Source organism: Spodoptera frugiperda, chromosome 16 (assembly GCF_023101765.2).
Source record: "Spodoptera frugiperda isolate SF20-4 chromosome 16, AGI-APGP_CSIRO_Sfru_2.0, whole genome shotgun sequence".
In the NCBI taxonomy this organism is placed as follows: domain Eukaryota; kingdom Metazoa; phylum Arthropoda; class Insecta; order Lepidoptera; family Noctuidae; genus Spodoptera; species Spodoptera frugiperda.
The window spans coordinates 5,690,639-5,718,621 of record NC_064227.1 but is presented as its reverse complement, the minus strand read 5'-3'; the positions used below and the strand labels follow the sequence as shown (position 1 = coordinate 5,718,621).

Here is a 27,983-nt window from a genome sequence, read left to right as displayed (position 1 = left end):
TCTTGGAATACGAATTTCAAACACATTCAAAGGTTTATAGTGGGCCCTGGCAGATATGTCGTAAACATTCCTACATTCCTATATCAAGCGGATCGTTCGCACGCAATCAAAGATGGAGGCAGGAGACTGTTTCCACGCGACTCCTAGATTTGATCACGAGATAGATGACTGGACCCCTGAAAGGTCGGGTCTACGGTCATAAAACAAAATTTATATAGTGCTAGCAAAGGGTTCTGTATATTTTGTATTTAACTTTATGCTGTTTTGTTTTGAGGAGTTTTTCGGGTGATGAGTTTGGTGGGTTTTTTCGGGGTTTTTGGTTGGCTGTTGTTGGTTACAGGGTATGTTAAGTTGTATTTGCTTTATTATTAATTGTGTGTTGTGTGTACTCAATAGTGTGTCAACTTAACAATATTCTGTGAGAAAAAAAATTACATTTTTAAATACTAATTTATAAAATACAACATCAAATAATATTTAAGAATATAAAAATAGGAGTCGACCGGTAGCGAGAGCATGGTCCTAGCAAGCTACCGGCGGTGGTCAGTACTCCAGAGACAGAAACCTCCTCACAATTCGTGTCGTTTTGAGGTGCACTGCTTTCAAATATAAAAACTCACTATTTAATCCCAATTCGAAACCTAGATCTCAATAGGTATACACCTACAAAAAGCCTCCAATCTAGGGCTCAAATAAGTAGGGCCTAACTATAACCTAGGTAATCAAGTATCGTAGAGTCTGCCTGGATTTCGGCCTAGGCTGAATGGCAAACAAAGGCTATTGTCTAATATATGAGGTCTATTGTTGGTGCTTTACTTTATAAGCTTGACAAATTTGATGGAAATTGTTTAGGTGAATAAAGTAAATAATCTGATAGTAAATAAGATTATAAGATTTATGTTTTTGTGTATTAAACCTAGATAAGTTGTTAGTACTAATTAACCTTAAGACGTTCTGTTTGCCAATATTTTGGTTCCTTTAATATTTCATTTGTTTATCATACACCAGCGCACACCATACAAATCGAGTTAGCCATTCTTGAGTTATACATACATAGTGTAACTAAGATGATTTTCTTATATTAAATAGAATTATAGATTTATATTTATATGTTTACAGTTTAAGATTACTCGTTTATTACATTGACAATGACAATTTCAGTACACAGTAGTTATTAGCCACGCAAGGAAAATTCCTTCGTATTTCTAAGAATTGTAATTATTTCACTTTTTAAACGTCGCAAAGCAATAAGATAAACTTGATAAACTCTACAGTAACTATAAGTAAACAATATTTTATTTATTCATAAATTAAACAATGCAAATCATGAATATTAACCACTACCATGGCTTGAAACTAGTCGAGTCCCTCGTCAAATAATTACGTCCACGTAAGCCGAAAAACATAATAGTTAATAAATTTATTTATAACGTTCAGTTTTCATATCACGAGACTCGAAACCAATACTTCGCCCATCAGTCCAATCATATTTCTTACAACTACAGCTATCATCATAAACAAAATACAATTTCACACAAAATCACCCTCTTTTTCTCCTAGATTCTAGATAATAGCCACGACAATAGCGAAATGAAGGGTTGAAGCAAAAATTGAGGTCGTTTAATAGAACGTGAGCATTTTTCAAATCAAGCGAAATTATTGGGAGATAGCGAATTTACGCCATATTTTCTAGTAAAGATTTCTTCAAAAGAGATATGTATTATAGTCAATTGTAATGTTATAAGCTGTTTATTATTACGGCTTTAGGTTCAACGGGTAGGCAGGAGTAGAACGCTGTAGGGCGTTAATATTTCTACAGATTATTACTTTTATGTAAAGATTAATTTCTCACTTAAAGTAACTAAACGCAGTAGGAGTGTGGAATGGTTCCCAGTATATAGCAATAGACTCACCCTCTATTACATGGGACTTTACAGAAATGGTGAAAAGTGGATGTACCTGACGAAATGGTATTTAAAAATGACAATAAGACTTTACCCGACCCGGGAATCGAACCTGAGAGTCCTTGTTCGGCATACTTGCGACCACTGGCCCAACGAAGCAGTCAACTGTAGTCAGAATATCTCAAAACAAACAGTCTTAATATTAGTAATTTAAAACAAAAAACAACAACTCCAATAAGTTATTCAACATGTCTCTACAAGCTATCAATTTCCATAGACAGAGTAACATTACAAGAAAATAAAAGACTCTACATAGAGACTGGATAGAGTACAAACACGATACAAACTGCACGGCCATTCAAAAGTTCGTATAAACTGTAACAAGGTTACTCTACCTTGCTCTACCTTGCTCTATGTTCCAATATATTAGGTAGACTACAAATAAAAGTTTCAGTCGTTATGTCTCTGAAATGGAATGTAATGTGTGTTTGTATTGAATTGTTGTTTTGTAGAGTTTCGATATGTAGAGTTGTTTAAATTATTTGTGTAGGTGTATTTTTATTGTAGATTGGCAACATTATCAACATGAACAGTACGTGATCATCTACTTACTGCTGTTGGAGATGAGGTTTATCAGAAAGCGCTACTGCCCAGTCTTTGTCAAATGCAACCCAGCAATTAACTTGTCATTTCAAATTGAACTTTAAATCGTATGTCATATGATATATTTCATAACGTCAATACAAAAAAGCCGACGGTGAGTGGCCAGCGCGCGGTCCTCTTGAGTCGTAGTTGACGCGCATAGCACAAAGTCATGTGCTCACTGCTCGCTGTCAGCGAGCCGCCCGCCAGGTGCAAATGAAACATTCTCGTATGGTGCGCTTGCAGCTCGCAGTCGGCGCGCCGTAAGCACGCTGGCAACTAGCGGTAGCCGCAATTCGAAACCGTTGTTATATGTGTTTTGTCCTTTAGTGGGCCCTAACGCCACCAGCAGTGAGAGTATGTGTAGTAAGGGGATTGTATTGTAGTTATTAAGCCATTATCGACCTTAAAGTCTTGAGTTAAACCTTTTTTTAGTAGAACCTCGAAACCTTGATTACTTATAATCATAACATGTAACAAGTTCTATAACTTTAAAACCACAGAAACCTATCAAGCAAGTTGAAACTTTACCACCGTTACGGAAGGTTCTGTATCGATTAAAACATTGAATGTTAGGTGTTGGTTTAATATGAACCTGTTATCCGAGCCAGAGCATTTATTAATTACCCTGATCTAATCAGATTACCTACAATTTCGAGACTACTCATTAATGTGTAGACTTGTTAGGTTTCTGAGATTTTAGATCAGATTTTGATATACCTAGAAGTTATTAGCTTTCCGCGCGCGGCTTCGCACACGTTTATTTAAGGGGTTAAATGTTCCCAACGATTAATTTCAAATCATTAGTCAGTCGAATTGTAATCTTGTTGTCATTTCCTAGAATTTGAATGATGACGGATGATGTCAGGTTGATGAGGAATGCACGAACCTGAGATTTATTTAAAATTTAACCATTGCGCTACTTCACATGTTTTTTAAAGGTTGAAAACCATCCGATGACTTCTCCCGAGCCAGAGCCCCGGTAACCCGCAAGGTAGTCCGGAGCTCCGGAACCTTCTAACGATGTCAATTTTGCCACATTAAAAAAATTAGGGCAACATTATATAATTTATAATTCATGCCAATATAAACTTTGACATAAATAAATAAGGCTGAATTTACCTATATCAGTAATCAGCAAATCTATTTGGCTAAAGCATTAGCCCCGGATTCTGATTTATAGAACACCATTTGTAAATTCAAACTAGCATTTGCAGTTCGATCATGCGATTTTGATTCTAATCGCTATAAAAATAAGATACATTACATCTGCAATAATTGAAGTTGTCGTGCAAATTTATGTATGCATTTACAAGCATCTTTATAGCTTTAGACATAGAGGTGAAAATTGATTGGAAAATCTGGAGGGAGAGTTGGTAAAACTTCAAATGGAGTGGCCTTAATTGCAAAGTTGACAATCTTCCGTCACTGAATAAGTTATGTTCGTACCTCTCAAGTTCCGAAGTAGAAAATGTGTCAATTTTTGCTTAAATATTTCATTTTGATTGATAAAATTAATTATCTAACGTTTTATTTTGATGTTTTTTCGTCTTAAAACGAAGATTCATGTCATTAAAAATATTTTTTGATGTTTTACTTAAAATTTTTAGATGTTTTTTTTTGATTCAATCTTCTTCTAGAAATGGTTGTAAAATCAGGATAAATGGTTATAAAAGATTAAGGTTGTATATGAGTGAGTTTACTGGAGGCCCAATTACCCCCTTCCCAATTTCCCCCAAGCTTGCATAAGATAGGTTGTTATGATTGGGCGTGTGTGGCTAGGCTGACTGGGGACAACCAGTTAAAATTTCTGCAAACCACCTCATCCCCTGCTTACCCAACTTACCAAGGACAAAATACCCGGTTAATTCTCCAAGCCACATCCATAGCAACCGGGTAACTACACAACATGGAGGGTAAACATCAAATATTCAACAGCCGGGCATACACGGGATGGTCACTTTTCATCCGGTCGTATTACCCGGGTAATCGTACCGGTTATTGGCAGCTAGAAGCAGGTGAAAATGTTGGGTTATATGTCATGTTCAGTTCTGTTTTTGGTAATTTTATGGAGACATGTCATGGTGATGTTAAAATTTTTGATGGAAGAAGGTGATCTTGAAAGGTTTAAATGTATTTTTTTCTATGGATATATTGTCAATGATTTGCATATATTATTATGTAACATTTTAATCGCGTTCTTTCTCACAACGAAAGCATTGTTTTACGTCGGTTTTTTGTGAGGCCATGGTATCATTTTGGTTGAGCCGGCTCATTCGTACTGAAGCATGGCTCTCCCACTCTTAAACTTGTCTACTGACAGAGTAGAAAACTTAAAATTTACGCCAATTTTATATAATTTAGTTTTGTACTCTATTTCTAGACAAGCGCTAAATGGCATTTGGCTAAAGGCTCTGAAGTGATAATAATGACTTTTCCGAGAGTGTGACGATAAAAAAAAACAACGTATCACGATGTTTTTCTCGTAAGTACCACATCTCTTTTTTTTTAATTATTTAAGTAGAAGTGAACCTTGTTATCAAGAAGCAGGCTACACTTTCTTTGCTTTAGAATCAAACTAGACCAGGAGACCAAGTCTCAGCAGTCCCATTTGACGCCAATCGATCGACGAGACAAATATACGATACAAAGTATAAACTAAAATAAAACCCCGACTATTCAATCAAGGTTCATAAAATATTTACTGTCGTGTGACGTCATCATTGGAGACCACGGCTACCTTTCCGTTTGACCAGTGTGGGTAAATGTATTAATACATAATCAATAGATAGATGTGTATTGTGTAATCTTTCAAATGATATATGGCTTTGTTGTGACTGTGGTTGGGGTATTCTTATCTTAAGGTTAAGCTTCCTTGTTCCTATTGTATGTCATGGGTAATCTTTATCATAAGATCCCTTTTTCTTATCCTTACTTCGATTACCAATACAGAGTCTTGATAATATTTTTTAAATAAAAAGTAACCGCCTTCAGAAATTAAACTGCGAATCTCCATTTTTTTAAGTCGTGTCTTATACCTGAAACCTGCGGACTACCTAGCGTGTTACCGGGGCTCTGGCTTGAAAAGTAGGACTAGGAATGGGATGGTGTTTCGTCAGTGCTTAAGTCTGATACTCCGTCTTGCCTCGCCCAAGGTAAACACATTGGACGATTTTCCCCCTTTAAAAAAAAGCTATGTTTCACGCAAACATTCTTACTTTACTGGCAAGGATTAGCGACTGCCTGCGATTACAAACTCGCCACAAACTCCTAATGCAGTTGGCAGAATGCGAGATCTCGATTAAATGTAACGACTATCACAGATCTTCGTATAACAACTGGGATCGACAGTTTTATTCGCTTCTCGATGCTGTTGGCTATTATCGTTAATTTTATTGTATAAATTAAGAATTGGAGAAGGTGTCATGGTATGTTGTTGTGTTTACAATTACTGAGTATGGGAAAACCATGTTTCGGCACGAATGGGCCGGCTCGACCGGAGTGGTACTACGGCCTCACAGAAAACAGACGTGAAACAACGTTGTGTGAGTGAAGTTACCAGAAGTCTACTTACCCCTCTTTCCGATCCCCAATGCCTCAACAACCTTTAAATTTCTAACCACCAAAAGGCCGGCAACGCAATTGTAACAACTCTGGTTTTTCGGCTGGCCATGGGCGGCGGGGATTGCTTACTACCAGATGATAAGTCAGCTTACAGGTTACAGGTTTATACCATAAAAAACTTAACTTATACATAAGTATCAATAAAGAGATAACACAATTTAGTAAAATAAATTTCAGTGCATAAATCTAGAAATAGTATAGTCGTAAAAATATAACTGCCTCGATAGTTGAATGGTCACAACTGTGATTACTAAGCGTGGGGTTTCAAGTTCTATTCCAGCCATTCCAGGGTCAGCAGAGTACTACTGGATTTTGCAAAAACACTTCTTTTTTGCACCAATCTCTTCGAGAATGAAATGACGTGATGTTATGTTACTCATTTTTGGAAGTCGGTTAAAACCATAGCATATCGACGTAAAAAGGATAATATATTTTATGTCATTCTCTCTTGACACGTAAATACATAGATACTTTACGGAAAACACATTTTCTATATTTTGTGAGTAAAGCAATTCCCTATGGTAGGATGTGTGGCCATTTTAAAAATGTAAGAGTTTGACCTGGCGCTGTTTGGTATTTATGATAGACGCCATTTTTTGGGTCATTTTTACCCTATGGGAGTTAGTGGTTAAAAGATGCGGTCAGCTGGTCAAGGAAATAAAACATATTATATCTCACTAGTGGTTCATATCAGTTTTATTACGAAAAATACGTTATTGAACCCTAATTTTTATTAACGCAATTAACTAGACTGCCTCATTGGTCGAGTGGTCGCAAGTGCGACTGCTGGACAAGGGTTCTCAGGTTCGATTCCTGGGTCGGACAAGTATTACTGGGCTTTTTTCGTTTTTTCGAAAATCTCTCAGTAGTATTTCGGCGTCTAGAATTGTGCCCAGTATATGGCAATAAGCTCACCCCCTACTACTTGGGAATAACTACAACTAATACAAGTGGGTGTACATTAAAAGTTTACATAAAAGATGTGACGTTACATATATATATTAATAATTAACTAGATCGAAGTAATTGGTCATTATGGAGAAACAATAAATTGTCAAATAATAGATAAGATTATTGCAATATATCACAGAATCACAGACGGTTCTAAAGCATTAGATTAAATTCGGTTCTAAATCAAAATATTTAATCAAAGGGACCTTTGCTATTCATTCCTTTGACATTGAAGTTCGACATTCACTATTATTCTGACGACCCTTTTATCTACAAACAGTCTGAATATAATTTTAAAGGGCGTACACTTGTTCGAGACAAAACAAGGAGACGTAACCACGCATGCGCGGGCTACGACACGTAGCGCGTAGCCGTCGAGCATCTCGTAGCGCTACGATTTACTACGCGCCGTAGCCTCGTAGTAAAGACTACTAGTTTTATTCAAATCTAAACTGTATTTTCTTTAGGCTAAAGTTCGAAACTATATGGAGGATAGTTTATCTGTGTATTAACAGCGTTTTTATGCTACATTTATTTGAATTTATACTCTATTATTTGGCTATAGGGTTGGTAATTGAATGTGTTTGTTTGATCTTTCATTTAGTAGATAGTTTGGAAAAGTACGGTTTCATAAATTATTCTGGTAGAAATGGATGGCTTCAGTTCCCATCGGTCAATATCGGAATTATTATTTTCAATATGTTGTTAGTATTATGGACTATAATAGTAAGATATTTAGAGTATTGGAAGACAATAAATACTTATTTGTATAAGTATTTGTAGTAAATAAATACATTTAGTTTCTTTTATTACCGTATTCTAAGAACATTTGTTCGTGAGAGTAATGTTTTCAGTTTGCTCTTAGTAACTAGATGGTAGTCTATTTCTAAGCACCTGTGTATTTTGTGCAACCAAACTTTTTTATTTTACAGTCTTTATTTTGTACTTGCGTAAAAGTTTTCACCAAATCCTTAACTATGAAGAATATGTGTATGTCTGTTATGTCAAAATGGCTGAAGGGATCTAGATTGAATTTGGTAGATTATGGTCTGGAATAAACATAGGTCACTTTTTATCTCATGGGAATGCGGGGAAAGCCGGTAGCTGTGTTGTATATATGGTTTCAGACGTCATTTCATAGTTATGAATCATAATTTAAAACCTTTTATGAATCATAATTTATTATTGGTCACACACAAACCGATAATGAATAGTAACTTATACGTTACCATCGTTTATAACAACTTCCCCATCAAATTAGAAAAAAAGCCCTAAACGTGTCCGAAAAAATATTCGCGCAATTTTCGCACAAATTCGCACATACTCTCACGTTTTTCGCACATACGTCACTCAACGTTGTTCACGTAATATGAAAGACCGTAAAATGTTTACGTCGTAGTAGGGTCAATCTTTCAGCCATACATATATCTATATATGTATATATATGGGTGAAATTACGGTTTTTTCCTACATAAAGCTTCGTATCCACTAGGCAACATTTGACATGTTACAGAACATTGTGCCAGCTAGCACGCAACATGTCGCGCGACTTGTAGTTTGTTTCGTCGTAAAGGTGCAAGTTGAAAGCGGGTGACATGAGGCAGCAGCAGACGACGTGTCGCAGCGACACTACTAGTTTCTATGTATTTCTATGAAATTACCTCCGTAGTTAGATCGCTGATCAGTAATGCAGCTATTATATGTAGTTTGAAATCATGAATGCAGGGACAGGTCGTAAAACTTGTCGTGACAACATGAAGTGTCGCCTAATTCCAACTTCTACCTTAACATGTAGTTGAGTTGAGTTGCCACGAATATTGACGAGTGCAATTATACATATGTGTAAATAAGTCAACGATGCTAAACAAAATTTCCGCGCTGATTAATGACCACATGATGCAATTCGCTTCTAATCAGCCTATTTAATTCATTGTTAAATTACTATGTTGTCTTTTTTTAAGGAGGGAAAATCATCTAATGGCTTCTCTCGCCTTGGGCGAGGCGAGAGGGAGAGTCAGACTCTTACTGACTAAAAACCACCCTGTTCCTACTCCTGCTTTTCAAGCAGTAGCAGGTAATTCACAGCTCCAGATCAGAGGCTATGTTGTCTTGTGACTGGTATAATGATCAACACGTTGAGCAACATGTTGCGCCGCAAATGTTGCCCAGTGAATACGAGGCTTTAAGAATATGGTGTATAGGAAAATGTGAGGCAATATTAAGATGGATTACTGTGGCGGATGTCATATCATGTGGTTGCTGAGCTCTGTCGTTAAGATTACCATCAATGTCACGGGTTTTATCCCTTGAAGGGGTAGATAGAGATGTCTAACATTTTATAAAAACTTTGTGTTGTATAAAATCATGGACATCAAATGTTGAAAGACTTAAAAAAAACATAAGTTTAACTGAACTCATTTGTGGTTGATAGGAATTACTTCATGAATCCCAAGCAGTACATGGTACGCTGATGTCATAATATATCGGATCGAACGCACTAAGTTTTTTCCTGCGCTTACTTTTCACTTGACACCGAGACAACAATTCAAATAGTAGTAGAAGTAGAGAATCACACAAAGAGTCTACGTGCGGGAATAGAGCCCGCTACATGTAGCACGGCACCCGGTTACACAGCTACCGCACCAACTGTGAACTCGTTTGATTCCTTTTTATAATTTTACTGATAAATCAAATTATCGAAACTCTGCTACTAGGAATCCAACTCTTTCTTGGCAGTCTACCACTCGACCAAGGAAGAAGAAAAAGGATCTTGACTGACAAATACTGAAGTGGTTAAGAAGAGTTTCCTTTGAAACACGGAACTCTAAAGCAAGAAGGATCAATATCTATCTACATATACATACATACATACCTTTTTGAAAACAAAAGCAATAAGTACTTATAGGTAGAGGTAGATGTCCCCTCCCTTATCAGCGAGATTACATTAAATTTTATTTCCCGGGAATTTTCGCGGAGTTTTCCTTGTATCCGTCCGTTGCTTGTGATAAATTGTGCACTTCCTACAGAGAGAGTCATTAAGAAACTGGCGGTCGAACCTGTGACATAGCGCTGGGAATCTAAGTGTGTTTTACTTGAAGATGTTTGTGGTATAGATTTTTTGGAACTAGTGATTATTAGCGCGATTATTCAACACAAAGTCTTGAGTTCGATTCCCGATATAATCAACATTATGAGTTGAAATTCATCAGCATCCGGAAGTTATGAATACTGGATATTTTAGTTTTAACAACTAAGATGCAATGTCACGCCTTTGTCCCCGAAGGTGTAGGCAGAGCACATTACGGCACGTAATGCCGCTATACAATGTACACCCACTTTTCACCATTTGTGTTATAAGTCCCATTTAATAGGGGGTGAGTCTATTGCCATATACTAGATATATTATTTTATAAAGTATGTAAATTGCTTTTTACCGTTGTGACTGTCAAATTAAATAAATCATCATAATATAAGTGCTCTTCTTTAGTATGAAAAAATGTAACCATATGTTAGGTATACCTATAACTTAGCTAGGGCCTTTTCAAGAATATATAATATGCAAGGCACACAGCAACCTAGTTCATTTCTTTAATATTTCAGTTTACAATTCCTGTACCTGTACTTTCAGCAGACTTTCAATAAATCCTTGTATTTCATGGTTGGCACAAACCGAACGCCAAGAGCTGCCTACTGCAGCTGTTTATACCACAATGCAGATAAGTAGGAAGTCCCACTACAAACTATTTTGATAAAAAAAACATAATACATATTAAGCCTTTTATATTCCCGAATGACTAGGAATGCATATACTTAAAAATAACACTATGTTTTTTATCAGTTACTAGTCTCCATAGTTTGACAATGAGTTTTAACATTGCCCTCACACTAGTATTTTTCCTGTAACGTGGATGCGTTTGCAAACGCATAATTTTACATAAAAGGAGTTGTTCCGTGTGGGAATCGACCCTGTTTCACGTTGCGCGGTAGCCGGTTGCTCAGCCACGGCGCTAACCATACTGTGAATTGATGACACATTAGGTTTAATTCCAGACTCAATACTATTAAGAAAATATTTAAAAAAACTGATTTATATCAGCGTGTATACTATGGGGTTATCCCCATAGTATATAAGTCGACCAACGAATCAAACCGAAAATTCATTGGTAATTCCAATTAACGTCATAGAATCCCAGTCATTACATGAATGAAAATATTATACCAACTAAAATAATATTTTCTAGCAATTAATTTTCAAACGGATGAGACTTCGTACCTACCGCGGCGTGGCGTACACGTGGCGCAGTACTGAACCGACGACTGCGGCAATATGGCCACGTGGGCACAGACTAACAAATGACAGTACATCTATTATCTATGCCGCACTCTCGTCCTTCTGACCTTGCTACACTGTGACATCTGCAGTCCAACCGATCAAGTATTCAGCTCAAATGTCAATGTCAATGCATTCTCTCAATTGATCGCTAACCGAATTAACATACATTCCAAACTACGACATTAATAGATAACTAATGCCTTTGATTGACCTCTTGCATACTAACAGACGGCAAGCAACCTCAACGTGGTCAGAAACACATTAAATATTCAGAATCTGCAACGCCGCTCAACCAACATTCCCGTACGACCCCATTTTCTTACTAGATCCCCGTAATGAAGTCATTAATGTTACGAAGTTTACTCAACAAAGATACTATTCGCCTGACAAAAGCAATTTCAGACTAAAAACAATAATAAATACCGCAACCCAGCCATACTGAACATCCACACACGCAAACATTCATTTAGGCTCGGAAACGCGCAAAGATATATCACCATACTAATGACAGCTAACAGAAATTACACACAATTCACAACCTTATAACTACAGCAATAAAGCTCAAACGATTAAAGGTACAGATAAATTTGTTGCTGATAAAATTTTCGTCCTAATGCGGCAGTTTTTAAAGTTCAATTCTGTTTGGGCGACGAATTCCGCAGAGGTGCGCATCTAGGGAATGCAAGCAATTAGGTACTTTTAACATTGCAGATGTTCGTCATTTAAAAAATTCATACTCACCGTCTGTCGTAGACGTTATATTCATCTTGACTTAGCAAAGAACTCTTTTAGTTTTTAAACTGGGGAAACACTAGGAAGAAACTCTTCGAATTTCAAAGTTCGAGGTTTGAATGTCGTTCACAGTCTGATATTGGGGTGATAGTCCTTATCTGGAGGACTCGTACTGCAGATAGCACAGGTGTCAGTCCACGCGATGATGTACAACCACAAATCACCGGCAAGATCACTCACGAAACGTCAAGTAATTCAAATTCCGAACGAGCCACGGCACGCGGGTAAACGTCAACTATTGGCGCGAACACTTGACAGGCGGCTGATTGATTCCGAGTGTTCGGATACTCGCACACACTTGCACTTAACACCAGAGGCGTCTCGGGAGCCCAGGAACGTTCGGATATCACCCAATTAGCAACGAAGATGCTACTATCCGAGCAATCCGAAGCTTTTTGATAGTGTAACGACAAAACAAATAGTCCGGAATGAGTGAGGCACGGACATGCGCAGTAGGCATTGCCGTATGCGTACTTTGTTAAGCCGTGGTTACCGAAGTAGGCTGTGTAAGATAAAATTTTATTTACTTAATAAAAGTGACATAAAATTCAATGAGTTCTTGTCATTTTTTTACTGATACGCTTTGTTCCGTTATTCGAAGTAAGTTCGTGTAATAAAATTCATTGGATTGTTATTTTTATCTTAGAGTTCATAAAGTTGGGTATACTTGTAGATTGTATACTATTTTTTAGTTTATTCATAGTTTATTGCTGAATGCAAATACATTCATAAATGTTTAGTAAATATTTTTAATGGTTAAGTCGTTTAAATAAATTTGTTTCAACTCACTAGTTCGTGTAAATTACTTTACGTGTATATGTAATTACTTTCTGACTAATTAAACTTAACCATACTACACATTTTCACACTTTTTAAACATAATAAAAACTAAATCTAAAACACTAAAAACACAGAATTGTTTTATGTATCATACTGGCTAGATACCAAAATTAAAACCTCATTTCCAAACACTACCAACATAACAAAACAAAAACAAAAAAAAATTGAATTTAAAAAAATTAAATAAATTTGACATTTAATTTTAAATTTGGAATGTCAATATGGACGGCGCCCTACTGCAGCGGGCTAGGTTGGCACGTTTCGCGCAGGGTTCCCACTCTTGAGATATTTATCCAACGGTGACGGATACCTGACGCACACACCCGCATTTTTACATACACATTCATGACAAGTGCGTGACGCAATTTTTTTTTTGGGTTATACTTTTTTAAAGACAATGCGGTGTTGCTTGTTTTATGGATTTGGGGGTTAAGTATCTATTTGGTGTAATATGGTTGCAGTATTTTTTATTTTTATTAAAAGTTAGACATAGTACAGATTTTTGGTATTTTAATTGAAAGTCTATAATCAATTTATGAATTAGGGATGGACCTTTTGATATTAAATAGGTATATCGATAAAAGTTTACGATAAATTTTATTGATTAAAAATGAAATTATTTGAAATTTAAATTACTACCAGTTATTAATTTTGTTTTTAAATTAAGATTGTTTATAGCGATACAAAATTTCCATAAGTTTTTTCTAATGACATTCAATAATCTTCAAAGTAATTATGAAAGTAATCACATCCCCCATTTTCAACCTTAAGAAGAGTCTCTCCATATGCTACATCTCTTTCTAACCCTCATTAGGTCATTGCCTTAACCAGAGTCACCTAATTACCGAGCAAGGTAACTTCTTCACGTCTTAATATTGTAGGAAGGATAAGCAGAGTGATCAGTAATACTCAACAATCAAGCTTATGATATCTATCAAGTTCTTAATGAATTTTGCTATTTTTTAATTTACTTAAAAATACTCTTGAATAACTAACTTAAACTAGTTACTTACAGTTTGAGAATTTCGATAATTTTAGAATGAATACTTTACTTGATTTAAGAATCAAACCTATTGATGCCAACATTAATTAGGCTCGTTTGGCGTAATGTCCAGTTATATGTACATTTTAACATTATTTGGACACCACTAACAAACGGTGAAGGACAACATCGTGAGGAATTCTGGGCTTACAATTTTTCATTATAAGTTTGAAATTGTCAATCCGCGTAGAGCAAGCATGGTGATGAATTCGCAAACCTTCACCGTTTGAGAAGAGGCTTTGGGTCAACAGTGGGCACTTGTAGGCTGTTGATGTGAATTAATTTCACAAAAAATTTGAAAATCTTAGCTATACTCTTAAATTCACTAACTTTCGGAGACTAAAGACCTTTCCATGAAAAAAAAACAACCAAAACTTAAAGTCAATGTACCACTAAACAAAGATAATAAACAAAAACTCATATATGCAAATGAAAAATATACAGAGGCGAAACTTTTCTCAACTTTCCGAGTTTATCGATAAAACTTTGAACGTAACAACACTAGGGGCAAAATAAAACTTCATGTATAAGTTTGGCGAGTATTTTTTAAAAAAACGTCGATAACTTTTCACAACACTAGCTCCATAGTGAGATTTTAAAATTGGTGTATTTTTCCGAAGCTGGATAAAGTTTGAAGGATTTAAGTAGTTATGTTCGTACCTCGATCTCGAAAGTTCCGGGTTTTCATCTTTGTATCCTGATAGGAACACGAGATAAAACTGGAATGAAGAGTTGAAAAATGGGATTGTTCATTGTTGATCTAAGATACACGTTATAGTAGAAATTTTTTTTTTTGTTTTTTTTTAAAAACGTTGCCCCACATTAGGATTTTCTCCTGTATCGTGGGTGCGTTTACAAACATACAAGTTCACATGCACAGCACATGACACCCAGACCCGAAACAACAATTAACATACATGAAAATACATGTAGGTTGTCCAGCAGTGGACGAGAACAGGCTGATGATGATAATGATGACGTAGATTTATTGAAGCTGTTCGTAACAATTTAAATACTAAAATTATCTGTTATCTCAATTCCAAACAGAATTGAACTTTAGACTCTTTATTTGCTCGTCATAGTAGGAATATTTGTCATTTTTTTTTCTTGGTATAAGTCGGATCACCTGATGGTAAGCAATCGCCGCCGCCCATTGACACCCGAAACACCAGAAGCGTTGCCGGTCTTTTGGGGGTTAGGAATTTAAGGGTTGTTGGGGAATCGGGGATTGGGAAACGCCTAACGCCTTTGGTGCTTCGGGTGCACATGAGCGGCGACGATTGCTTACCATCATGTATGATGGTGATCCGTATGCTCGTTTACCGGCTTATACCACAATAAATAACTGTGATATATTTCTTTTAAAATCAGTAACAAACACAATCCACAGTAATGATCACGTTACACATCAAAGTTAACTGAACTTAATACAGTTAATACGTTTAGCTGTCGGCGTTTGTTTAATCCGAAAGTTAGGCGATACGTCTTGTTACGGCGCCTAATTAATGAAGCCTGTGGACGCCTGGTTTACGGATACTGTTACTTTGTACGTGTAAAGTGCTTTAAGGTGTATCTGAATATAACAGTACGAAATGGAGGTTTCACATAATCAATTCTAAGTGTGGGAGAGTGATGCTTCGGCACGAATGGGCCGGCTCGACCGGAGTGCTACCACGGTCTCACAGAAAACCGACGTGAAACAACGACAGACAAACTAGATATATAGTTTTTGTCGGATTGTACACTAATTCATAAGTTAATTAACATGTACCTTTTAATAAATAAATAATAAATAACGCTTGCGTTGTGTGAGTAAGGTTAACGGAGGCCCAATTACCCCCCTTCACAATCTTCCCAATCTCTGATTTTACAAAAACCCTTAAATTTCTAACCCCCAAAAGGCCGGCAACATACGTGTAACGCCTCTGGTGTTTCAAGAGTTTCAATATAGAGATATACAATATAATTATAATACCGAACTTAATATGCCTTAACAGGGAATACAGTATTATGTATTTAGAAATGTAATATACTTGATAATGTACTTGATTTTATCAGTCATCCTTGATCGTATTCGGTGTCAAGTAGTAGCTTGGTAATCAATTGGGTGTTATAATGACTGGAATATGGAGTTTTCACACACAATCACATCACATCACATCATCATCAGCAGCCTATAAGTGGCCACTGCTGACCAAAAGTCTCTTCTCGCACAGAGAAGGTGTGAACATTATTCACCACGCTTGCTCAATGCGGGTTGCTAATTTCAAACTGATAATCAGAAATTATAAGCCCAGGTTTCTTTAAGGTGATTTCCTTCATCGTTAGTCAGCGGTGTGTTCGGTGTCGTAAAAAGTCACATTGGTACTTTGGCTTTGGTAGGTTTCGAACGCGCACCCGCCATGCATGAGAAGCGGGCGTCTTAAACCCCCGAGCCACCACGACTTTTGACGTTAAAGTATTATTGTAAGTACTGTATTAGCCTTTGGTATTTTAGGATTGTGTTTAGTATCAATTTTACCATATTGCTTTATAAGGATTCATCATAACAGTTAATCAACTGCTCATCATCATCATCATCATCATATCAGCCATAAGACGTCCACTGCTGAACATAGGCCTCCTCCAATGACTTCCAGATAGGCCAGTTGAAAGGGAACTGCATCAACTGTTCTATAAAGTTTATTTTATTTACCTATTCAGAGTTCAACGCCTTATCGAATCAGGATATTAAGAGTGAATACATTTTTAAAACGATTTGGAAAGCATATTTTTATACCTTTTATGGTGTATGCTACAATTTGTTTATTATTTTATTTCGAAACAACACGTTTGGTTTGGTATTGTTGCTTGCTCAAAGTTCCCAGAGATATCCTATAGGTGTCCGGTGGCTATGTAAAACACGATTTGACACTTTCGAGATTTGCTTAACCAAATAGTTCCGTACAACGTTCGTAGATGGCGTTGTGTTATGTTTTTTACTAAGTGTAACTTTTTCAATACGAATTTCTTTTGGCTTTTTTCCAAGTAGTTGGAATCAGCAGTCCTAAGTTGAATTTACTAAATATGAATGTTTTTGGTGAAGTAATTGTCATTACAAATATTTTATAAGAAATCAAAGAGCTTTTCTAATGACAAACACGACTAACTTTTCGTGCAAAAACTGAGGTAACAGATTGGAAAATCTGTGTCGGCAAGCCGGTATGACATAGAAATGCCATAGAACATCATCAATCATTAACAGGCTGTGTTCAACTGTTCCCTACTGAACTTTTAATGAATGTATGGGTATAGCTCTACATAAAAAAAAAAACGTTCATAATCTTCACACGCGGTCAACTGGTTTGGGATGTTATAATCGATTGATTAGAGAGCATTGCTACCTAGTCCCTATTAAAAGTTTAGTCCTTTATATCATAAAAAAAGAACGACTAGAGCTACTAGACTAGCCACCCTAAGATACGTTAAAGTGAATTTTAAAAGGATTGTTGCCTATAACTTAATCTTGATAAGCTCTGTAAACTTCTTTTTGTAGTTTTGTTTGAATAAAGTAATCTAGATAAGTGTATTTATTTTGTATTACTTACAATAATATCTGATTATATTTTCCTTCAGAAGGGTTTAATGTTTTTTTTTTAAGTTCAAGGAAAGAAAAGTTAAAAAGGCAATATATGTATATGTGGTATTAAGCTATGAATTACATTAATTAGATAATTTATCTACGCAGATTATATTTGCTAAATATTTAGGGTTCGGTGAACACAATACGGGCGAACAAAACTAGATGCTGTCGTGGTCTAAGACGGCCGCTCTTCATGCATGAGGGTGCGGATTCGAAACCTACCAATGCAACGGCAAGTATCAATGTGTCCTTTTCCGAGGTATATGTACTTTCTAAGATTATTTAGACACCATTGACAAAAGGTGAAAGAAAGCATTGTGAGGAAATTATGAGCTCCTGAGCTCATAATTTCTTTTGTCTCAATTACAAGTTTGAAATCGCAAAACCGCATTGAGCAAGCGTGGTGATTAATGCTCAGACCTTCTCCGTGTGAGAAGAGGCCTTTTGTCAGCAGTGGCTACTTATAGGCAGTTGATATGATAAAACTAGATGCTACCTTCAAGTATAATGAATCCGATAAAGAAAAACAAGTAAAATCCTTAATACAAAACCAAACAGTTTTTGAACGTGGACTAAGTAATTTCTAAATCAGGTTAGGTAATTTTAGACTTTATCCACCTAATTATAAAGCACTTAATTATTCGTACAAAACCGAACCTCAGAACCCAAACCTAACAAAAAACAAACACTAAAATAAAAATTCACAAACATAAATAGCCACAAACTGTACCCTAAAAAAAGTAATTAACAAAACCATACAACGCACAGTGGGGCTTTTCAACAATAGCCTGAACAAAAATATAACCCTAACAAAAGAGTTCAATTTAGCCAAAAATAAGCCAAGAAACGCGATCCAGTGGGTACACACGGTAATCCGATAAAGAAATCTTTATATCGGCACGCGACTGAAATTAGGGGATCTAACTATGTCATTTTTAACCTAAATGTGTCAGAATTATGGGTTTTTCATGTGATTTAAATGGACGTGATTCGGTAGTTTCTTTTTTGTGGGTAAATAATGATTTTTGACATGTATGTGTGTATGTATTGTCGGTGATTTGTATGAGTTTAGTAAATAGGTACAAATGGTTCTTTTAGAAATTGTTCTGGTTTGATTTGTTAAGTTTTATGGGTTTGGTTCACGAATATAGAAAATGTGTGGATGACGTTTTTTTTTGCCTGAGTAACTGTTGTCAGTGTCCAAATAGAATTGTGAATCAGTAGTTTGATTATTATTTACATTCTTTGATTTTTTTCCCAAAAATAAACAGGTTTTATATAAAGATTTTTCATCATAGTTAAAGAAATATTTATTTACCAGCAATATTTTAAAACGTATGTCCACACGAATAGTATTGTAAAAAGTAAATTAAAATAAATTGTCGACAGAAGCGGTTCTGTGTCCAATGTAAGCTTGTGTCCGTGGCATGGCGTGCAAAATGAAACATAAATTGTTGGAACTATTCAAAATGTACTACAGAATTTAATTCCGTGGCTTTCTGAAACAAATACTACACTTAACTTGGAAATACTGGTTAAATAAAGTAAACAGTCTTTGGATTGTAAAATCTTATTTGTATTTTTGTGTAGGATTTTATCAATAGGGTACGTTTCCTAGGTTGAACAATTTAGAGATTCCGAATTCTGATTTTGGGTTTTTTCCAGGTTTTGTTATTTTGTGTCCACTGTGCAAGTACACTTTTTACCTTTATGACAACAAGGTCATTTTATAGGGTATCATTGAGAAATTGAGAAAAATGAAAATTTCTACCACTGACTCCGACTTCGAAACCCTTTTGTTAAGGGGGAAAATCAACCAATTACTTCTCCCGCCATGGGCGAGGCGAGAGGAAGTATCAGACACTTACTGACTAAAAACCACCTTGTTCCTACTCCTGCTTTTCGAGCCGAAGCCCCGGTAAACCCACTAGGTAGTCCGCAGCTCACTCCGAAACCCTAAATGATGATATCAAGCAACTTTAGCAACCTCTTCACCCAGAACTCAGTCATTACCCAACTTCTAATATTCATAAACCTAGCCTTTCTTTTACCAACCAACTTCATAGTGTAATTAGTGGAGAAAATCGTGATTCGTTCGCGTGTGCGACTCGATTTATTAAAGTGCCAAACGTTTATTAAGTTCAAGTGCTACGTCAAAACGATGCCAGTTAATTATTTATTTCGATATCTTTCGAAATATATTTATATCGATATAAATAAATTTTGTAATGGGGACAAAAGGTCTTGGCTCAGTAAAAAGATTTCAGTGGGTTCACGATTTTAATTGGTTTCTTGTACTCTTGAATGTTTAAATGGAAATCGATTTTTATGAAAATAGACAGAATGAGAAACTAGATGTTTTTGTGTTGAATGCTTATACTGATTTTAATTGTAAGTTGTAGTTGGGGTAAGACGTTGATGGCTGTAGTTTATAATAGTTGGCGAATAAATTTAAGTATTTTCTGTTTTACTGTTATTAGGAAACGTTCATAGAAATCTGACAACAGAATAAATGGTATAAGCCGGTAAACGAGTAGACGGTTCACCTGATGCAAAGTAAGCAATCGCTGCCAACCATGGACATCCGAAACACCAACGACCTTTTGGGGGTTAGAAATTTAAGGGTGTATGGAGGTTTGAGAAGATTGGAAAGGGGGTTATTGGGCCTCCGGTAACCACTCTCACTCAACACACCTGTTATAGGCTAGGTAATAATGTGCAGTTCCTTCGAGGGCTAGATTTCTCTAACAAACTTGAATATTTATAAAAAAACAAAGCTCTCTAACCTGCTCTTCGCGTGTATCAACTCTGGAATCAACTCCCAAAAAAAAACTTACAAATAATGACAAAAATTCATAACCTCAATTTCAAACTCGATGTAATTTTTGTTACCTCCAGCCCTTTCTTTGCTATAAAGGTCAGAATCCCATGGCTACTCATCAAACTCCACAAAACCAGTTTATCTTGGTCTCGCTTTGTATGATCCTTCCATACAATCAAAGATCAGTTTATACTGGTTGTGTAAAGCTTGATACAGGTATAGTTGATAGTTGTCGCGTGACCAGTGTCCAAGGACGTGGTGGTAGTATCCATCACAATCTTTTGTCATACCCCAACAATTTGTACAGGAAGATAATAAACGCCAATATTTATTAAACCTTGAGCCCGTTGGTTTAAGGTACACGATTGTTAATCACGAAATCTTGGATTATTAAATTCAACAAAAAAAAAAAACTTATAGTCTGCTGAAAAAAATAATACTGTTTGGTATGCCATGAAATTACCAGTAAAGAAGTAGCGTTTTGTTACTAAACCTTAGAAATGCACCAAATTACTAATTTTCGTTAAAATACAGGTGATAAAGGACATCTCATGATCCTTCCTTAGGTTGGTTGGTTTTACTGATATTTGTTAATGGAATTGAGGGCAAACGAGCGTACAGGTCGTCTGATGGTAAGCGATCAGCGCCGCCCTGGGGCCGACCCGCAACACCAGAGGAGTCCCCATGGTGTTGCGGGTGTCCATGGGCGGGTGTACAGGTGCATTGCCAGCGTAATAATATCGTTGTTTCTAATCACTTGTTTTTGCTTTTTTTAGTGTTATACACACCGTTTAGTGTAATCACAAGAAAACCTTTAATTCATTATTCTACATCTACCGAAATTCCTCCCTAAATAATTCCACGACACGAAAATGGTGTCAAAATAACTTAGTATGTGCACCACAGCTTCCCAACTAAACAGGGCACAATCAAACGGCGGTCTGTTGACTAGTCCAATCATTAGAATGAGATGTCACCAACACGCCCTGTATACTAATCAGCTAAATACAACGGCATACAAAACAAAAGCTAAACTTAGTTTTGTTAAACTTCTGTTTAAGGTTAATGTTAACCTTGACTAATGGTTTAGGTTCTGGTGTGATCTTCAGATAGGTTGGATTTACAGGTGTTGTTTTTGGTAGGTAACTAAGCTTAAGCTTTATTTTTTTTTTTTAGGGGGCAAATCATTCTCGAGAGGAAGTGTCAGACTCTTACTGACCAAAAACCACCCGTTCCTTATACTGCTTTGAACCGTAACCCGCTAGGTAGTTCGCAGCTCGTAGGCTATACTTTAGTCAAATTTTTCAGTGTATTTTGGCACAAACATTTGTTGTTGTAATTGGGTGGTCAATAGTCCCTGCTAAACTTGAACTCCTAGACCCTTACTCGAGCGAATAGTTTTCGTTCGTTTTAGGTCATTCGTGATCATTTTCAACGGTGACCTAATTTGTGAAAAATTATATGATGTGTGTACGACGGTAGTTTCACCACTGTCAATTTTTTCAAGATTGATATGAATACTGTTAAAGCCGTGATAACATGTTAAATATTCCGAAATTGTAAGTAAAAATACTGATTGTATTATATCGATTCCATCGATCAAGCAGAAATAAGTTATCGCCCAACTAATTAGCTGTCGCCAGATCATTAGACCGAGTGTCACTAACAATTAACAATCACCACGTAATCAAATAAAATCACAAGTTTCAACGTCACACGAAACAGAAGTTAAACTCGGTTTTGTTAAACTTCGGTTAAAGTTGGCAAGTTGGTGAATGTGGGCGTAGATTGAATTGTGAGGACAAAATCTAAAATATTTACCTTTTTTGGCAATGAAACTTTACAGACATGTTTTTGTATACATTTTAAGTCATATAAGAACCTTATTGTCACCTGAAACATCTATACTTTTAAGTGTGGGAGAGCCATGCTTCGGCACGAATGGGCCGGCTCGACCGGAGTGATACCACGGCCTCACAGAAAATCGACGTGAAACAACGCTTGCGTTGTGTAAGTGAGGTTACCGGATGTCCAATCACTACCCTTCCCAATTTTCCCATTCCCCGATTCCCCAACAACCCTTAAATTCCTAACTTCCAAAAGGCCGGTAACGCACTTGTAATGCCTCTGGTGTTTCGGATGTCCATGGGCGGCAGCGATTGCTTACCATCAGGTTATCCGTCTGCTCGTTTACCATAAAAAAAAACTTCGACATAAATGAGCGAGCTGAACTGAATTTATACCACGGTCTCACAAAAAGTATCGTGAAACAACGCTTGGGTTGTCTTTCACCATGTGCTATGATGCTAGAGGCCCAATATCACCCCCTTTCTCGAAAAGTAAAATTCAACGCACTTGGTCTTCCCTCTCTTCTTCTTTTCCACCCTTCTTTTTCCCCCAAACTTCAACGTACTTGTACTTTTACGGTACTTTTTACTTTTTCGGTTTAAACTTAAAACCTTGGGTTTAACATCCACTCGACAATAGAGTAGCTATCTTAGAGAATAGATCTTATGTAATCAAAGATAGAAAGTCACAGATTATACGAATGGGCACCCATTCATTCCCGGCCTAGGCGTTGTTGGGTTAAACGCAAGTTTCCCTATCCATACTAATTACTTGATCAACGAAACTGAGACGAATTTACCACAATTCCCTTTAACAGTGTCACTTAAATTAGAACTTTAATACTGAGACCGTAGAGATGAATTTAACATGACAATTGTTTGTGAGTGTTGTTTATAAGGTTCATAATTGTAAAGCATTGTTGATTGACTTCATATGTTTATTTCGTTTTGTATCATTACGCCTGAAATTTAGTCGTCTTTCGTTTGATACGAAAATAGACGATTCTTTGACTAATGTTTAATAGCTTTTTGTACAGTAAACGAAACAAATGTGATATTAACTTCTACTAAAAAGGGTTGATAAAACCATATTCACAAAGAAATAAACTTAGTTTAAAAGATAGCTTTTACATATTTTCATTCAGGTTTCAAAAGATGTCAATAATTTTCAGTAAAATCTGTTTAAAAAACCAATTTAGAGTAGTAACGGGGTGGTTTTAGTCAGTAAGAGTCAGAAACTCCCCATCGCCTAACCCAAGGAGGAAGACAAATAAAAGTGTAACAAACACTTTTCCGAAAACCACATCAAAATCGATTTTCGCAATTGTGAGATAATCGCGCACAAACAAACATACATACAGGTCAAACAAAGAACCTCATTTTTTTGAAAAAAATATCTCAATACCCAGATTTTGGATAGATATTGGTAAATTTTAGAGGTATATCAGAACACAATTATTTTAATAACTTTATTTTAAAACGAAATCAAACGAATACACACCAACTTTCGCCCCGAACTGTACACGACTCTCATTACAGTATTTCACATCTATAATTTGTCAAAGTCAATCCTTTTGTTGTTATGAAACATGAAAAAAATGGGTTCACAGAACTAAAATCGTGGCTACGATTAATAAAACCTCGTAAATAAGGGGTCAGGTCGCGCTGTGACCCCCAATACCCCCATTATACTAGTTTTACAATGACTGGTTCATTGGTTCAGTTTGGGGTATTGTGCAGAAAAGGGGTCTTGGGTTTTTCGGTTAGAGTAAAGGTTGTTCAATGATTTAGCATAAAACTGGTATCAGGAAGTATGTTAAAGTGAAATTGGCTGTTGTTTGTCTTGAAGCATTTCAAAGGACTTTTTGTTTCGTATATTTATCATGCGATGATGAAAATAATGAAGTTCAAAATTCAATCCTTGATAGGTATAAATATACTATAGAAAAGCGATCAGTGGATTTTTGTTAGTATGTACACACCTATAAGTGACAAATTCATAGCAAATAGGTGAAAAATTTAATGTGTGAAATCTAGTGAATAATTCGTTGGTGTATTTATAAATAAACAAATAAATGATTATTGTTAGTAGACTGAACCTCGGTACAATTTATTACTTAGTAAGAAATATCTAGATAGAAAACTTACAAAACATTCTCAACCCGAAAAATGTCCTTAGGAACCCTAGCGCCCCTAATCAGATTTAGCAGCCTAGGTACCAAAACTACCCACTCACCAAAACATAAATAAGTACCAAATAATACTTATCGAAGGGAACGTCTTAAAACTTATCCATTGATTACCCAATTCTTATTGTTGGGCAACAAAGTTTGTTGCGGAAACAACAACAAATCTTAGCAAGTTTTGTCGCCGACGCGCGACCAACTGTTTGTTTGTTGTCCTCTCAACAAATTCCCCGCGGTCGGATTAGGCTTCATCTATACATATAATAAAATCGTAGAAAAGTGCTGTCTGTACATTGAAAATAAAAATAAAAAAAATAGCAGGGGTTATTGTTATGTCGATGTCGAACCCAAAAATGTAATTAACTTTTTTTTGTCTGTTTGTCTGTTTGTCTGTTTGTCTGTTTGTCTGTTTGTCTGTTCGTCTGTGCGCGCTAATCTCAGAAACGGCTGATCCGAGTTGGATGCGGTTTTCACGAATATATTGTGGGATGCTTAAATTTACATTTAGTGTTTGTTTCATGTCAATCGGTTCATAAATAAAAAAGTTATGTCAAATTAAAGAATCACGTCGAACATTCTATGCTTATACCATTAATCTCCGCAACTATTTGACGGATTTGGTTGAAATTTGGTACAGATATAGTTTAGAACCTTAGAAAGGACATAGATATATTTTTATTTCAAAAATCAAAAAATAAAAATAAGAAATAAATTATTTATAAATAATTCTATGTCGATCGTTACACGACTTCGGTTCATGTTATTGTTTTAATTCATCGAAAAAAAGTAAATAAATAGTAAAAAGGTATGAAAAAAATAATATCAATATAATAAAACATTTAGTACAAAGAAAATGCTCTAACGGAGTATAGATAATTCTATGTCGATCGTTACACGACTTCGGTTCATGTTATTGTTTTAATTCATCGAAAAAAGTAAATAAATAGTAAAAAGGTATGAAAAAAATAATATCAATATAATTAAACTTTTAGTACAAAGAAAATGCCCGAACGGCCTATAAATAAATAATCCAAGTTGTCTTTATCCTCGATAGATGGCGTTGGGATCGAAATAGATCGCGCTATGGTTTCGTTACATTCATTTGGTTGGGTATCGGCCGAGCGCTTCGGTACTATCGTAGAAAAAGTGTATTATCAGTCGTATGATTATTTGTCTGTAGTGGTCCTGCTGTTTCGTATATTCTAAATTGGTTTCGTTGTATTTGTCAATTAATAAGTTTATTTGTTGGGTTTTCCTGGTTTTTTGGTTAAACTAAACGTAGGTTTAGTTTGATATCGATTATTAGTAGTTACTGTAGTTAGTTTTTTTAATAAAATTGTAAGTCTAATTTATAAATTAATTAGATTAGATTTAAGTCGTTTCTTTTAAATTATTTAGTTTAAGCTTGGTTATTATAGCATAGAGGATAGGTTGTAATATAGTTTCTTTTTTAATTGTTATAAATTCGTAATTCGTAGCTTTCTTTAGTTTTAAGTTTGTTTAAGTCCGTTTTTAAACTATTTTTTCAATGCCCTAAGTGAGTATACATCTATTAAATTCAAACGCAGACCTCATTATGTTGAATTTTTGAAGATTTCCCTGGAATATCTTCCACATCTCATTTTTGAAGAGATCCCGCGAGATCGAGAATAATGTTAAAACCAAAAATTTGCCGGAAGTCACTATTCCACGCGAACGAAGTCGCGGGCAAAAGCTATCGTATAATAAAATCGGTCAACAGTTATATTTTGTTCTTATTTAGATGGATTATTTCTATTTCTATTTCTATTGTTTATTTGTCACAATGGTCGGAAGTAATGATTGAAAAGAAACAAGAACCTTTCGAATTCCATCACTTCTACAGTCTGTGACAGAGTCCATTACTGGAATATGGATCTCCACTTTCCTAAAAGAGTTCGCATTAATCTCCAGATTTTCTGGGGTATTGTTATTTTCACGCGTCTAAGGACGACGATCTAGGTCGATCGAGTACCCTTAGTTGTTGATTACCAAGTTCTGATTCATATTAGGAGTAGGAACATGGTGGTTTTTAGACAGTATGATTCTGTCTCGCCTCATTTTAAATTAATATGTAATTCAGATTTATCTGTAAAATACAATAAGATAAAACTATTTCCCTAAAACCTCCTTCTAAGTCTAAAAAACACTATATTCAAAACTGCATCAAAAATGGCTCAACCAAATGGCGAGATAATTGCGCACAAACAAGCATACATACAGGTCAAACTAACAACCTCTTTTTTGAAGTCGGTAAAAAAGTAAAGTTTCCCTTTCACCACTATCACTTTAAGTTACAATTGACCCTAGTTAAAGAACATTTACACTACTATAAGACCCTATGTCCTGAAAACGAGTAAATTAACACGTCATTACAAGAATACGGGTAGTTACGTCCCTAGACGGAGTTGTTTGAAACTTGGGAGCTGTTGTGAGCTAATGAAATGACAACGTCCATTCTCAAGTTGACAGGGTAAGGTTGTGTGCATAACAGAGGATGTTTCCTTATTCTGGATGATTTAATGTAAGTATTGTTTCAGTACCATCTAATCTAGATGAACGATTTGAACAATTTGAACGATTGTATATAAAATTCAATGTATAAGAATGATGCTGACATTCAGTCTGTACTTCAAATTGTTGACAACCCTTAAAAATATTTTTTTAGCTTTGTATTCAATGTATCATCTAGCATCTAGTGTTACTGACGGACAAACTAACAAACAATTTTTTATCTCTTTATTTGTAGACGTTTCAAAAGTACCTATTTGTAGTTTAATTGGAATAAATGATTTGATTTTAACTTTATGTTTATTGGTGATACTATACGAACATGACTTAAAACCTAAGACTTGAAGTTTTACCAAAACATAAGAATTTCCGATATTTTTATCAAAAGCAGCATAAAGTAAAGACACTGAAGCTATAAATACGAGTATATCTACAACCCTCCGAGATATGACGGACCCAATATTTTGTAATATGATATTCAAACATTGTCCACCCTCGACCGACTCCCAAGTAGTCGATATTTCAGAAATTAATACCTACGGGTAAATTGAGACTTCACTCCTAAAGTTCAAAAACCCACATAAATTCTATTAACGCTCATCCCAAATATAGGGTGTTACAGAACCCCAAAAACAGGATGTTACAGAATCTTTGTTATATTTTGTTTAAGTCAGAAAGAATACTAATATAATTTTAGATCAAAATAAAGTGCTATAAAAGGTGATTGGTTTATTTTTTTTATATATTTTCGCAACAGTTCGCTTATATACAGGCAAATGCTTTGTAACTCGGATTAGCTGGAGAAGAGATGAGATGTTACGTTAATTCAAAATATTCCAGCTGTTTTCAC

General features: G+C 35.7%; 1 protein-coding gene across 6 annotated transcripts in view; it reads right to left on the bottom strand.

Annotated features, from left to right (window-relative positions):
• The window catches only part of LOC118280573 (uncharacterized), a 226,679-nt gene that overhangs the window by 114,649 nt on the left and 84,047 nt on the right, over positions 1-27,983 (bottom strand). Inside the window, exon 1 of one of the 6 annotated variants that reach the window (XM_035600677.2) lies at positions 12,196-12,664. The exons of the other annotated variants lie outside the window; for them this stretch is intronic. Coding sequence (XP_035456570.2) covers positions 12,196-12,220 — 25 coding nt within the window. The 5' untranslated portion in view covers positions 12,221-12,664. Of the gene's footprint in view, positions 1-12,195; positions 12,665-27,983 lie in introns of those variants that run through there. 6 annotated transcript variants of the gene reach the window in all.